Here is a 14,085-nt window from a genome sequence, read left to right on the forward strand (position 1 = left end):
AATTTTGGGTGGATATCGAAATAAACAACAACGATATCACAGAATTAAATTAGATATTGGAGCTGAGGTAAGCACAATAAACGTAATATGGAAAAGGGAACTTAATCGTCCTGGATTAACAAATTGTATGTTTGAACCTAAAAGCTATACAGGAACCAATATACCACTATTAGGTCAGACTGTAGTAAAAGTACAATATAAAGGACGGACATTATAACTACCTCTCATAATTACAAAAGGATATACAAAAAATCTAATTAGAAGAAACTGGATAACTAAATTTCCAAAAATGATTGAAATACCTGAAAAGGCCATAGAAATGAATAACTTTAATATGTAAAATAAATTTCCTCAATTATTTACCAAATAATTGGGCTATTTAGAAGATTTTAAGCAAATATATATAAGAAAAATGAGAAACCAAATTTCTGTAAATCACGTCCCGTACCATACGCTTTAAAAGAAAAGGTTGAAGAAGATTACAGATTGTTGTTATATTTATGATTATTCCATTTTTTACAATTACGCGATAATTTGAATAAGAATTATTTTAATATATAATTAGTTTGTTTTTGAATATTGTTAATCGAGTATCGAGTATCGACGATTGTAAATTAATATTTAGAGATATTTGAATATTTAGTTTTTGGGAATATATTATTATTTGATGAACTTTAATATACTTTGAATTTTTTTTTTTGCATATTAAAAAAAATGTATATAAATAGACATAAAATTTTTAAATAAACAAGTTTTTGTTTTGTAATTTATAAAATTTTCAGTGGTATTTGTTAAAATACGGAATAGTAACAGTGTGGTAATTCGTTCTAGAAAAAAAAGTCGTAAGAATTATTATTAAATTAATAAATTATATTAATCTTTTTCTTATTATTTATTCCAGGTTTCATTTTGATTTTATTAAAAGTCTCTCCCTTAAAGCCTTCGACAAATATATTACAATTAAAATACGGAATTGTAACATTGCTATAAATAGTAACAATAGAAAGGATTAATCATTCACCTTATGCATCACCCATAGTAATTGTTCAAAAGTAAAATAAAACATTATGAATTTGTAAGGATTTTAAAAGAACTATAAGTCAAAATATTAATATTGATTCATGCCCAATACCAAGAATCCAAGATTTGATAACCAGTTTGGGAAAAGGAGAGGAATTTCCAATATTGGATCTCTCAGATGCCTTTTCAAATTAAAGTGGGGGAAGAGCCTCAAAAATATCTTGTAATCAATACGCATAGAGGAGTATTTAAATATACAAGATATCGACTTCTAGCAATATTTCAACAAGCCATCGAGAATGGTTTTGAAGGGGTAGCTTGTTATTTAGATGATATTATAATAACTGAGAAAAATAGGGAGAAACACGAAACAAATTTTAAAATATTAAAATGTCTAATGGAATCAAGCAAAAGATGAAAAATGTAAATTTTCAAACAAAATGTCGAGTACTTAGGACACAATAGTTCAAAAAACGGGATTACAACTACAGAAAAATACTGAGGCAGTAAATAAAACCATCAGAACCAACAAATTTAAAACAATTACAATAATTTCTAGGGTCTACAACATACTATTCAAAATTAATTTCAAATTTTGCAGACAAAGCCAAACCATTATACAAATTATTAGAAAAGGCAGTAGTTGGAGATTGACAAATAAATGCAAAGACGTGTATAAAAAAATAAAGCAAGAAATAAGTAGTACTCCAATATTTCAACATTATACGTAATTACGCATTATACTAGCAACAGATGCGTCAGCCATAGGAATTGGGGTTAATATCACATATTAAAGGGCGTAAGGAGAGACCAACTGCATTCGCCTCAAGAACGCTAAATGCAGCCAAGAGAAAATATAGCCAAATAGAAAGAGAAGCTCCTGCCATCATATTTGGGGTTATAATATTCAAAGAATTTATATATGGAAAAAAGTTCACATTAAAAACAGGCCACAAGCCATTAATGAGTATATTTCATTCAAGAAAAGATATACCAACAACATCTACTGCCAGAATACAAAGATGGACTTTATTATTAGCAGATTAACAATATGAAATAGAATTCAAAAGTAATCGATAACTAGCCAATGCTGACATGCTATCCCGATTTCCTATAAAAGGAACCACAACATCAAAAGAAGAAACATTAGATCAAATATAGGTGGGAGAATAAACACCTAAATGCAAGCAAAATTGAAAGAAAAACAATGCAAGATGATGTACACTCTAAAGTATACAGATATACAATAAACTATGATACATGTTTAAAGGGTATAGCCAAAGAAGTGAGGAAATCACAATAGAGAGAGGTTGTTTACTGTGGAGAACCAAAATAATCATACCACAACAATACTGAAACAACGTGTTAAATATGATATATAAAGGACATATTGGATTAGTAAAAATGAAGATGAGATCAAGACAATACGTGTGATGGCCTAATATAAACCAAGATATAGAAACATAGGTCGAAAAATGTAAAGAATGCCAGGAACAATCAATTTAAAATTGGCCAAAACCACTAAAATCATGGCACCGAGTACATATTGATTATGCTGGACCATTTCAAAATCATTATTGGTTGATAGTGATAGATGATAGCAGTCGCTGGCCAAAGATAGTTCCATGACTAGTACTACATCCGAAAGCACGATAAAAATATTAAGAAATATCCTTGTCAGATTCAGATTTTCTAAGATGATCGTTTCTGATAACGAGCCACAATTCAGCAGTAAAGAATTCAATGATTTTTGCGAAGAAATGGAATACAATTAGTGCACGGAAGTCATACCATCCTCACACTAGCAGCATGGCTGAAAGCTTAGTTCGAACCTTTAAACAGAGCATGATAAAAGAAACGAGGGGTATTTAGATACCAGTTTAGTTATTTTTCTTTAAAATTGCAAAAATAAACTAGGCGCAATAGGAAATCCGAAATACTACTAAAAATTAAACCAAGAAGATTGTTAGACCAAATATTCGAACGGGGGAACAAAAAGGAGAAGTTAGAATACTACACTCAAAAATTCGAGATAAATGGAAAAATATGGTCACGCATTACAATAATAAAGAAAAAAAAATGGGAAACCCATTATTAAAAGCATACTCGGAAGGGTAAAACGATACGACATACTGAACAATTAAGGAAAAGATCCTAGAATATATTAACTGAAGAGTACTAAGTAGACCGAAGAGATAGTAAACAAAGAGGACGTAGTAAACAATAACGATGAAATAAACCTAAAGGAGAGGGAGGAAAATGATACAAATCAAGAAGATGAAGGAAGTATTATACAAGTTAGATACAACAAGTCATGATCGATACCCGAAAGGAATATGAAACCAATAAGATTTGGGATAAATATTATGTATTAAATTGTTTATTTTGTTATCTTTGTATTTTTTGTAAAATGTTTATTTTCATGATTATGTTTATTATATGAATTTGCATAGAAAAAGAAAAGGCTATTTGATAACGAATAAAATAAAAATATATTTCAAGAATTATTTCTAATAATACATTACACATAGCATCCATTATAATTAATTTCCGCAATCGAAGATTGAACAAACCTGTGCATGTATAACGGGCCGGGCCTTAGAAATTTTTTAAAATACTAATTTATCAATTTTATGTTGAATTTTTTATGTAAAATAAAAATATGTGATTTTATTTATAGAAAGTAGACGCTGTATAACATATATCGTTTATTTTAAGTAATTATAAAAATTAATTTCTATATTTAAATAAATTCAGGCCGGGCCGGGCTTGAAAAATTAGGCCCGATGCTGATCACTATGTATAGTTTTGTTTAAGGGGATTAAAATAATATTATATTTTATCATAATTTTAATCAAACATCTGTTAAAATATAAGAACATAAAATTTGTAATTTATATTTAAAAATAATATATAAATAATATTTTAATATCTTTACCATTACCATTTAGATTTTTATTTGCATAATCACTATTATTAAATATTGCTAAAATTTAATTTTATTATTTCTTTCTTCCTTTTACGTAAAATGATTGTGATTATATTTTAAAAATAAAACAAATTTACTGTAAGTATGCTAGTGATTCTTTTTGATTTGCAATACCTTAATAGCCTAATTTCTTTATAATGTCAATTTATCAAATTTTAGTATACTTCTAATTAATTATTAATATAAAATGATTGACCTTTATTACTTTTATTGGTTTATATTTTCACACCATATCTAATAATATAATTATTATTTTAAAAAATCATTCAAATGGTTTTACATGTATGGTTTAGCAAACCCCGCTAGCTCTAAATTTACTAATCATGATTTACATAATATCTCGACATGATAAATACTCATTAAACTTTCTCAATTAATAAAAGAGTAACTTTTCTATAAAATTTATTTTATATATAAATGATTAAATATTTTAATAAAAATTAAAATTTTGTCATGTAAAAATCTTTTGAATTTTTCATCAAAATTGTATTTCTTAATTAAAATTTTATTAATAAATTATTTCAAAAGATTTTTTGTCTATATATGTAAATTAACAAAAGCTAGGATAAAATTTTAACCTTCTGGTGTATTTAATTTAAAAATGAGATTAAATGGTTCCTGGGTTTTACTTAACCCAGTCTCCCCTACTGATTAATGTGGGCACATTTTTCACCTTATGAATCCACTTTTGCATGCAAGTCATAAATATAGTTCCATTTAAGACGATAAATGCTGTGCTCCTCTAAGTCAGTAGAATTCTTTTACATATATTAAAAATATACTGACAAGTCACATGTCTGCAAATAATAACTAATCAGGGAAAAGTGCTGTTAATATTACTAAAAATATTGAAAAAGATTATCATATTATTGTAATTTTTCTACCTTTTCTGATTTAATCCGATTTAAGCTGTTTTATATCATTATTATATGCATTCTAAAAATACCTCATTTTTTATGTAATATATATTTTTATGCAATGCAATATATCCCAATTTGTTTTTAATTTCTAAATAGCTCTTATATAGATAAAATGTCTCGATATAAACTATTAAAAAAATAAAAAAAATAATTTCAAAATAATCTTGCCTCCAACATTTGGAAAAAAAATTCGATTTTATTTTTTTTCCAATTTTAAGGTGCTCCCTATTATTTTTTATAGAGTAAAGCACAGTCAGGTTGATATTTTGGAATATTACCAAAATCATCAGAAATGACCGGCATTCATAGGAATAAAAGGCCATAATCGATCTCAATTAAAGATTGGATTTTTTTGTAGATAATTAATAAGATATGAGATCAAATATGCAACATTAATTTGGTAATAGCCTGAAAAAAAGTAAGGCGAAAGTTTTGAAATACCAAAGAAGAAATGGTAGAGAAACCTAATTTTTACAATAATCGATAATGTTTAGAAATCTGTTTATTTTTATCTAGACAATAGCATCGAAAAAGATTCTACAATTGAAAAGGAAGCTTAGGAATTAATGCTGTCACCTAGGCTGCAGAAATGGTTGCTTTTAGTAAATAACTTAGAGTTTGAAATAAGATTCAGAGCAGGTAAATAAAATGGTTTACCAGATATATAATCAAGACTTTGCCTTAAATAGGAAACAAAAAAATAGAGTATAAGTAATGGTTTAGAACAGTTGAATGTAGAATAAGAAATAATATAATATTAAGAGCCTTAAAATTTGATACAAGAAAGAAGTTGGTTCGCATAGAGCTTGTAGATAAAATATCCAAGCAGAATAAAGAAATAGTTTTTTTTGAATGATACTAATTATGAGATAAAAGATTTCTGAAGAGAAAGGAAAAAAAAATTTGTTTATAATTTTAAGTAATGGAAGATGAATTTTGTTAAAGTGCAAGAGTTGTAAGATCGGGTTAAATCCCCCCCCCCCCCCCCCATTAAAATATTATACAAAATATATAATATAGACAGATTCATATTTTAGACATCAATTTTTCTTAAAAAATTTAAACTCCTATAGAAATTTTTATGTCGTCGCCTCTAACAAGAGGTTTTTATCATTATAAGAATTTGTTATCATTTATTAGCAGTTGTTAGAAACCATGAATAATAGAGAAAAGTGAGAAATGCACAATAGATTACGGGAGATTGGTAGAAACAAGTAACATATGTTGAACAAGATAAGCAACAAAAGGTTGAGAGACAAAAGACAATATCGTTTACAAGGAAACTTAAATCCTTTACAAGAGATGGTTCGAACTAGAGGATGGCGTGGGCCTAATTTTTTATTCCAGGCCCGCCCGCTCACGATGGTAATAAAAAAATTCACGCCCATTCACGCTTACCACTAAAAAATTTTCGACCCGACCCCCGCTCACGAAAGGCAATATTTTGATTCACGCCCGTCACGCCCGAAAATTCACGGTGTTTTTAATTTCTTCTATTAAAAACTTAAGACTTTTACAATTCGGATCTAGAATTAAGACTACCTTATGTAGTGGCTAAAAAAATCTTGTTATGTTTTTTTAAGGTTTTAAAAAATCTTGTTATGTTTTTTTAAGGTTTTAAAAAATATTGTTATGTTTTTTAAGGTTTTAATTATTATTGTATCACTTTCAGAAGGTTAACAAAATTTTACTAATTTTTGTTTCCATAGATAAACTTCATTTATTGTGGGATGAGAATCTGCGCTCAGATTATCCGAGCATTCTTTAAATATTGATAAAAATTTATCTAACTCGCGGATGTTGTTGATATCAATTGTAGCTAATATATTTATTTCTTGCTTGCTAAACAAGTACACCTGTATTTCAGAATATGATTTTAAGAAACTCTCTATCATGATATATACAGAGTTCCATCTCGTTATTACATCTTGTTTAAGGTTGTGGCTTAGCTTGCTATTAGCTGTAGATTGTTTGAAATATTGTAATATTTTTTTTAAACCATTTATTTTTAAAGCTATTTCAGTTAAACAATTGTCAAAAATATAATGCATAATAATATTTAGTATATGGCATATACATGCTAGCATTTCGTCATCTTTGAATACACTTATAAGATTTGCTTCGTTATCAGTCACAAAACTATACATAAATAATTTTATACTTCTCTGTATTCTTATAGAATTGAATTGACTTACTTTTAATATTGTCGCCTGTTTTCATTTCCCTTATGGCCAAAATAAATGTTTTTAATTCAAAATCCTTGATGATAATATGTCCTTGTAATGATTAAAAAACTTCGATTTTTATAGTCATTCATCCAAAAATCAGTGGTTATGGACAAGTAATTATTATTGATCATGCTTTTAATCTTAATTTCATCGTATATTTTTGGAGATATAATACTCATGAGAGTTTTCCGACTCATAAGTATATATTTTATATTTTGTTGCCCAACACCAACATTTTGGCCTAATCTTTACAAATGAAATATAACTGTCTTTTCTACAAAATGTTTAAGCAAAATTTAGCAAAAAGTCTCGTGGTAAAACACCTAAACATAAAAAGAAAATAGAACTAGTGGCATGATTACCGGATGTTGTTTATGCGGAAGATTTTTTGTTTTCAAAAATTATTCTTTTTTAAAAAAGGAACTAAATTAAATTAGAAAATATATATTATAATTATAAAATTGCAAATTTATAAAGAAACAATTTTAAAAATTAAAGTAATTCACACGAAATTTATGTTCACGCCCGATCACACTCGGGAAATATTTTTGGGAAGGCTCGTCACGCCCAGTCATGCCTAATTATTTAAAATTATTCGCACTCAAGCTGTGACCCACCATGACACGATGGGTCACGTGTTATTTCACCGCCCGCGCCCATCTCTAGTTCGAACCAAGCAAAAGAGATTAAGATAAATTGTCATTAGTTAAATAATATCTTAATTTGATTAGTTACATTTTATTATAATTTTATATCCTTTAGTTTTTACATATATTATATTATATTATGCAATTATTTATGAGAATTTAGGATTTATTACTGATGGGCGGTTATATTTTTTTGTTATTTAGAGATCTACAATTCCCGGCTATTTTTGAAAATAATTTCGGTTTGGACTATAAAACATGTTGAAATAAATGGGTGTGTTTTAAAATTCTTGCAAGAAACAAGGCGCCAATATTTTAATTAAATTAAAATTTTAATTTTTAAATAATAAATTTCTATCTACAGTATTAATATGATTTGTTGTAACACATTTTCATAATGTGAAAAAACATTCTTATATAGTTAAATAACTTTCCATAATTATTGTAAAAACATTTTGATATAAATTAAATTTTTTAAAAAAATTTTGATAAATGGAAATAAAACGTGTAAATTGGAAGTATAAAATAAAATTTACTGATGATGATGATGGTATCGTGTCTATGATGTTTGGTCGATGTAGTGTCGTTTTTTTATGTAATTTCCTTGCTCGTAACTTGCCGTAAATAACTGGAAATAAAACGTGTAAATTGGAAGTATAAAATAAAATTTACTGATGATGATGATGGTATCGTGTCTATGATGTTTTTGGTCGATGTGGTGTCGTTTATTTTGTAATTTCCTTGCTCGTAACTTGCCGTAAATAACAGGAAATAAAACGTGTAAATTGGAAGTATAAAATAAAATTTACTGATGATGATGATGGTATCGTGTCTATGATGTTTTTGCTCGATGTGGTGTCGTTTTTGATGAATTAACTTGAAGCTACAGAATTTAATACGTCCTGATATACGACATTAAGAGTAAATACTCTATTATCATTCAAAAGTGTGCCCTGGTTTTTTGTAGGTAATATTTTTATTTTCATATTTTTTTTAAATCTGCAACGTGTTAAAGCGACATAGAGCTGACCATGGGAAAACACAGGTTCAGGAAGAAAGAGGCCGACATTGTCGAATGTTTGACCTTGACTTTTGTTTATAGTGATAACAAAAGCAGGAATTATAGGAAATTGGCGTCTTTTTAATATGAAAGGCAACCGGGAATCGCTCGGGGAAAAATCAATTCGAGGAATAAAAACGCGATGGCCATTATGCGTCCCTGATAATATTTCAGAATCTATGAAATTGTAAATTTTTGATAAGAAGTCGTGTCCCATTGCATAAGCCTCTGCTGGGATTCATGTTACGAAGAAGCATTATTATTGTCCCAACTTTAAGATTTAAAATATGAGGAGGCATTCCTGATGGGGTTTGAGAATGAAGAAATTCAATGGGGAAATTAAGTAAATCCTCAGGATTATCTGTTTGTATAGAATCAGCGCTAAAATATATCCTAGAATTTCCTGGTAGTTTTTGAATAATTTCGTTATTTAAATTTAGGGCTATGTTATTTTTAGTGGTTAATATAATTTTTTTTGAAAATAGGTTAATATCAGATATTTGTATGGAGTTTCCATATATTTTATTGATTAGTGAATTTTCTAATAATGAATTTGGGATTTCAATCGAATCTGGAGGAAGTAAAGGATTGGAAACATTTGATAAAGATTCTCCAACATTCAAAAGCCAGGAATTACACTCAACATCTTCAGAAGATAACCGCATATTTTCATTCAGGTGGAAAACTTTAAAATAAACCCATAAATCAGAAGACTTAAGACTTAAGACACGATTCAATAATATCTGCTTTTGAACTGTTTGGAATGACAGGTAAAGTTTGCCTAAAATCGCCGCCCAATAATATAACTTTACCACCGAATGGGAACTGTGTTTGCATTATATCTTTAAGTAATCTATCGATACAGCGTAAAGCGTATTTAGTCATCATTGTGGCTTCGTCGATAATAATTAATTTGGACCTTTTAATAACAGTAGCATCAGGGGAATGAAGACTCATGCGAGATACAGAGTTATCAACAATCGGAATAGGTAATTTAAATCCACTATGTATTGTTCTACCCCCTTTTAAAAGAATAGCGGCCATGCCTGTTGTTGCAAACGGTAAAACTATTTGGTTGCGTCCTCTAATGTAGCACATTAGGGTATTATACTAAAAAGTTTTTCCCGATCCACCTGGACCATCAATATAAAAACAACGCTGAGGAAAATCATTATTTTCGATAGATTGAACGATTAAATCAAAGGCTGATTTTTGTAAAAAATTTAATTTAGTAATTAGTTTCAATGCCTCAGCTGCCTCAAGATCATTATTATAAAAATCATCCTGAGCTATTAAAGTAGGAACAGGCAAATTGAAATTACTACAACGAAAACCATGGTCGTGCAATACTTTTTCTATATCTGATAAGGCCATATTAATTGCAATAGAATCTGTATGGGTATGTGCGAAATCTTCTATTATATATTTTTTTAATTTTTCCCAGAGGTTATTTGGATTTTCTGGCTGATAAAATACAAATAAAGGCAAAAGATTGACGCAACTGTATGGGCATTAAAAATGTTGACGCATCTTCCATAAATGCTTCCCATTCCTTGTCATCAACCAATAAATTTCTTTTAAAAGCCGCCTCTTTAAAAGTATTATATAAAACTCCATTTACAGTTCTCAAATATTCAAAACTAGTGGCGTCAACAACATGAAGTAATAATAAACGTAGGAAAAATCTCTCGCCGGATTTAGGATCAACAGTATACATCCTTGAAATTATATTGTTTTATCTAAGTTTCCACTTATTATCGCTGAAAGTATAATGATATGGTATAGTGACATATAAATATTGACGGGCATTAACATCATTTTTATTTAATTCAAACCAGGCAGTTAATGTAGTATTTCTGCTGGCAGATTTCTCTAATGCCTGACGTTCTTGTCCTTCTATAAAATATATCGGTTGATGAAATGGCAAGTGTATTGCTAATCGATTCATACCGTGAGATCGATCATGCATACGATTTTCTAATAATCTCCACATGGCTTCACATGCACTTACATATCGGGCATTTATATGCATTCTAATTTCATCATGAGATTGAAGCGAATTAGTTTTAAGATCTATATTAGCGCAGTCGTATCCTTTGTAAACGTACTTAAAAATATATTTGACGGATTTTATTGATGTACATATTTCAACATTTATGTGTGCATTAAATTTTAATAATAGACATTTGTTATAAGGGATTACATATCGATTATCAATTGGCTTACCTCCGACATGAATAAAACCCTCATATCTACGTTGATAAAATGGATATCGATTCGCATTGTGTTGAGATTCTTTTTGAAAATCTTTCGGAAATTTTTTTGTACACGAACCATTTTCCATGCATGATGAGTGAGGATTCAAAATACCACATGTTCCATGTATCATAAAGCGAGTTACAATATCATATAATCGGGGTTCGATATTTTTATCTGGGATTTCAGCTCGAACAAAATTATCTATACACTCGGTTGTTTCAATTTTATTATTTTCGCTTAATATAATGAGCAGATGAGCATGAGGTATTCCTCTCTTTTGAAATTCTATGGTATAAACATACGCCGAACATTTGCCAAAGAAATCTTTTTTAATAATATCGTGTAATAATTTAGATAATTTTAAATGAAAAACTCTAGCTAATAAATCAGGTCTATCCGAAGGGTTCTGGCCTTTATAAAGATTTTCTTTAATTTCCCTCCAATTGGGATTGCATGTAAAAGTTATAAATAAATCAGGCTTACCAAACTTAGAAACGATAGCCATAGCATCATGATATCGTTCACGCATGTTTCTATCGGACCCCTGAAAAGAAGAAGGCAAAATAACGGCTTTTCCTAGAGGTAAATTAGTATTATCATTTGCTTTAGAAATATGATCCATAAGCCCTGAATATTCCTCTACACGTAATTTTGATTAGTTTAATTTTATATAATTCAAATTATTAGCTTCGACTTGAAGGTAAGAATCAACAATATATTGTTGTAATAATCGCCCAGCATAAAGAATAGGATTAAAAATGTTAGCACGAATAGCTAACCTTGATATTTTAAATGTAACATAGTTATATTTGATCTTGTTCCCTTGTTAAATGGCCCATTAAATTTCATATCCGTATGCCATCCATGATCACCATAAGGAAATAGTAAAGGATACACCATAGGATCTAAATTTGGGCTAAGAATATTTAAGATAACTAAATTTGAATCATCATTTCGTGGATAAACTTTAACATCACGTTCAAAAGGTGGTTCTCCATCATCGTTATTAAAAATCATTGCTACTTCATCAATAGTAGGAATCAGGGGTTCGAACCGAACTGAACCGAACCGCCAAACCGGAATGAACCGTTATGATTTTCTGAACCGTAACCTTAACCGAACCGTTATAAAGAAAATATAAAAAGAGCGAACCGAACCGTTATAAATATTTTGAACCGGTTTAAACCTGTTCAAAACGGTTTTAAAAAATAATTAATTTTAAATTATTAATCTAAATTTTAATTTTCCTTGGGGGAAGTTTATAAATTGGTGATTTCTTTTCAAATTAAATATTTTTATATTATCAACATTATATATCAATTAATACCAACCAAGTTTATTGTTTTTTTCTTTAAATACTTATTTTATTAGAGATTAGGCTAATTATCTGTTAATTAGATAAGATATCTTAAAATCACACATAATTATTCTTGGCTAAATTAACAAGTTTATATATATAAGTTATTAATAAGCTTTAATAATAATACTTGCTAATAATTTAGGAAAAAATTAAATAAATCTACTATTAATAACTAACATCTAATAGAAATCAAGTACTTTTTACATTCATTTTTATATTATATGGTTTATTTTTTATCTCATTATAAAAACTTGGATCATTGAATTTAAATGACAATAAATACAATGGTCAGCAATATTTTAATGATATGATAATTTTTTATTTATAATCATATTGTTTTTTTAAATTCAGAATTCTAATATTCATTAAAGTCATTATAAATTATTTATTATTAAAATAATATTTTTAACATTTGAAGAAAGAGAGATCGCCAGAAAATATCTTTGTAAAACTTGGAACTTGATACAAAGTCTGAATAATCAGAATATTGAAATTCTAAATACTATGCCTACGTGTTCGCATTCGAAAGATAATTTAGATGATGATTTTGAAGATTTATTAAAGTCGCATAAAAGTCTTAATAAGAATAATTCTCAGGGCATAGAAAATTATAATAAATGTATAGAAATAGAATATATAATTCGATCATTTGATAATATAGAGAGATTAGAAAAAGATACTAATCTTTTGAATTATTGGGAAAATGTAAAGAATAGTATGCCAGAACTTTATAAGTTAGCTATAGTGTGAGCAGTTCCAGTTATGCAGGTATCCGTAGAAAGAGCATTTTCTAGCCTTAAGTTTATACTCTCTGCGCAGGGAACTAAATTAAATCCTGAAATATTATAAAATATTTTAGTCATCCGTTCTAATTCTCTTTTTAAACATAAATAGTATACCTTTTATTATATTTATGTGTTATTTTATTCATCATTGTATTTACTCATGTTTGTTTTTATCTTATTTATTTATGAAATAAAAAAAATTAATTTGTCTAATTTATATTTACTAAGTTTAATAAAAATATCTATTAGATTATCATGGTTAAATTAAATAAGGAATTATAAATTGAAAAGATTTTTCTCTAAAATTAATATATACATGGTTAATGATTAATTTTTTTTAAAATCAAATTTATAAAAACCGGAACAAACCGAAATGAACCGTTATAAATTATAAACCGAACCGAACCGATATGAATTTTTTTTAAAAAAACCGAAATGGAACAAAATCTTTATAAAATTTTAAACTAAAAACCGGAACAAACCGAACCGTTATGCTTAACGGTTCGAAACTCTGGTAGGAATATTAAATCTTCTTCTATCATTAGCACGATCACGGCGAAAAATCATATTTACCTTTGATATAGGACGGTTTTCTAACCGATATTTCATTTCTTCGGCCTTCTCAACCTCACCCAATGTTTGAAAGCTAATAGCATATGGATTTATTTGACGAATTAAAATATCAAGTTTTTTTAATAAATGAATATCACAGGCTGAATTTTCTTTTAAAAGTACACGATTTTCAATAGCCTGAGATGTTTCAAGAACATATAATTGTGCATATTTTGGGGAAACGCCGTTAGGAGGATATAAATGT

General features: G+C 28.2%; 3 protein-coding genes across 3 annotated transcripts; all 3 read right to left on the minus strand.

Annotated features, from left to right (window-relative positions):
• Positions 1-9,034: 9,034 nt before the first annotated feature.
• On the minus strand, positions 9,035-9,529 carry LOC135928494 (uncharacterized). Its single transcript, XM_065464962.1, has one exon. The coding sequence runs from the start codon at positions 9,527-9,529 to the stop codon at positions 9,035-9,037; it is 495 nt and encodes a 164-aa protein (XP_065321034.1).
• A 49-nt stretch (positions 9,530-9,578) lies between these two features.
• LOC135928506 (uncharacterized) lies at positions 9,579-9,962 on the minus strand. The gene has a single exon (XM_065464971.1). The coding sequence runs from the start codon at positions 9,960-9,962 to the stop codon at positions 9,579-9,581; it is 384 nt and encodes a 127-aa protein (XP_065321043.1).
• Positions 9,963-10,599: 637 nt separating this feature from the next.
• On the minus strand, positions 10,600-12,140 carry LOC135928516 (uncharacterized). The gene is made up of 2 exons (XM_065464979.1): positions 11,903-12,140; positions 10,600-11,762 (listed from the first exon to the last, which is right to left on the minus strand). The coding sequence occupies exons 1-2, from the start codon at positions 12,138-12,140 to the stop codon at positions 10,600-10,602; spliced, it is 1,401 nt and encodes a 466-aa protein (XP_065321051.1).
• Between the last annotated feature and the right edge of the window lie 1,945 nt (positions 12,141-14,085).

The sequence above is a fragment of the Gordionus sp. m RMFG-2023 genome, chromosome 1, assembly GCF_954871325.1.
Source record: "Gordionus sp. m RMFG-2023 chromosome 1, tfGorSpeb1-WG-v2, whole genome shotgun sequence".
NCBI lineage: Eukaryota > Metazoa > Nematomorpha > Gordioida > Chordodea > Parachordodidae > Gordionus > Gordionus sp. m RMFG-2023.

What these genes read in the sequence shown, in the direction of transcription:
- LOC135928494 (XM_065464962.1), bottom strand. Translation starts at nt 9,529, where the DNA reads ATGCGGTTATCTTCTGAAGATGTTGAGTGTAATTCCTGGCTTTTGAAT.
- LOC135928506 (XM_065464971.1), bottom strand. Translation starts at nt 9,962, where the DNA reads ATGTGCTACATTAGAGGACGCAACCAAATAGTTTTACCGTTTGCAACA.
- LOC135928516 (XM_065464979.1), bottom strand. Translation starts at nt 12,140, where the DNA reads ATGATTTTTAATAACGATGATGGAGAACCACCTTTTGAACGTGATGTT. An exon ending in GTTACATTTAAAATATCAAG is followed by an intron (nt 11,763 to 11,902) that starts GTTAGCTATTCG and finishes AATTACGTGTAG; the next exon opens with AGGAATATTCAGGGCTTATG.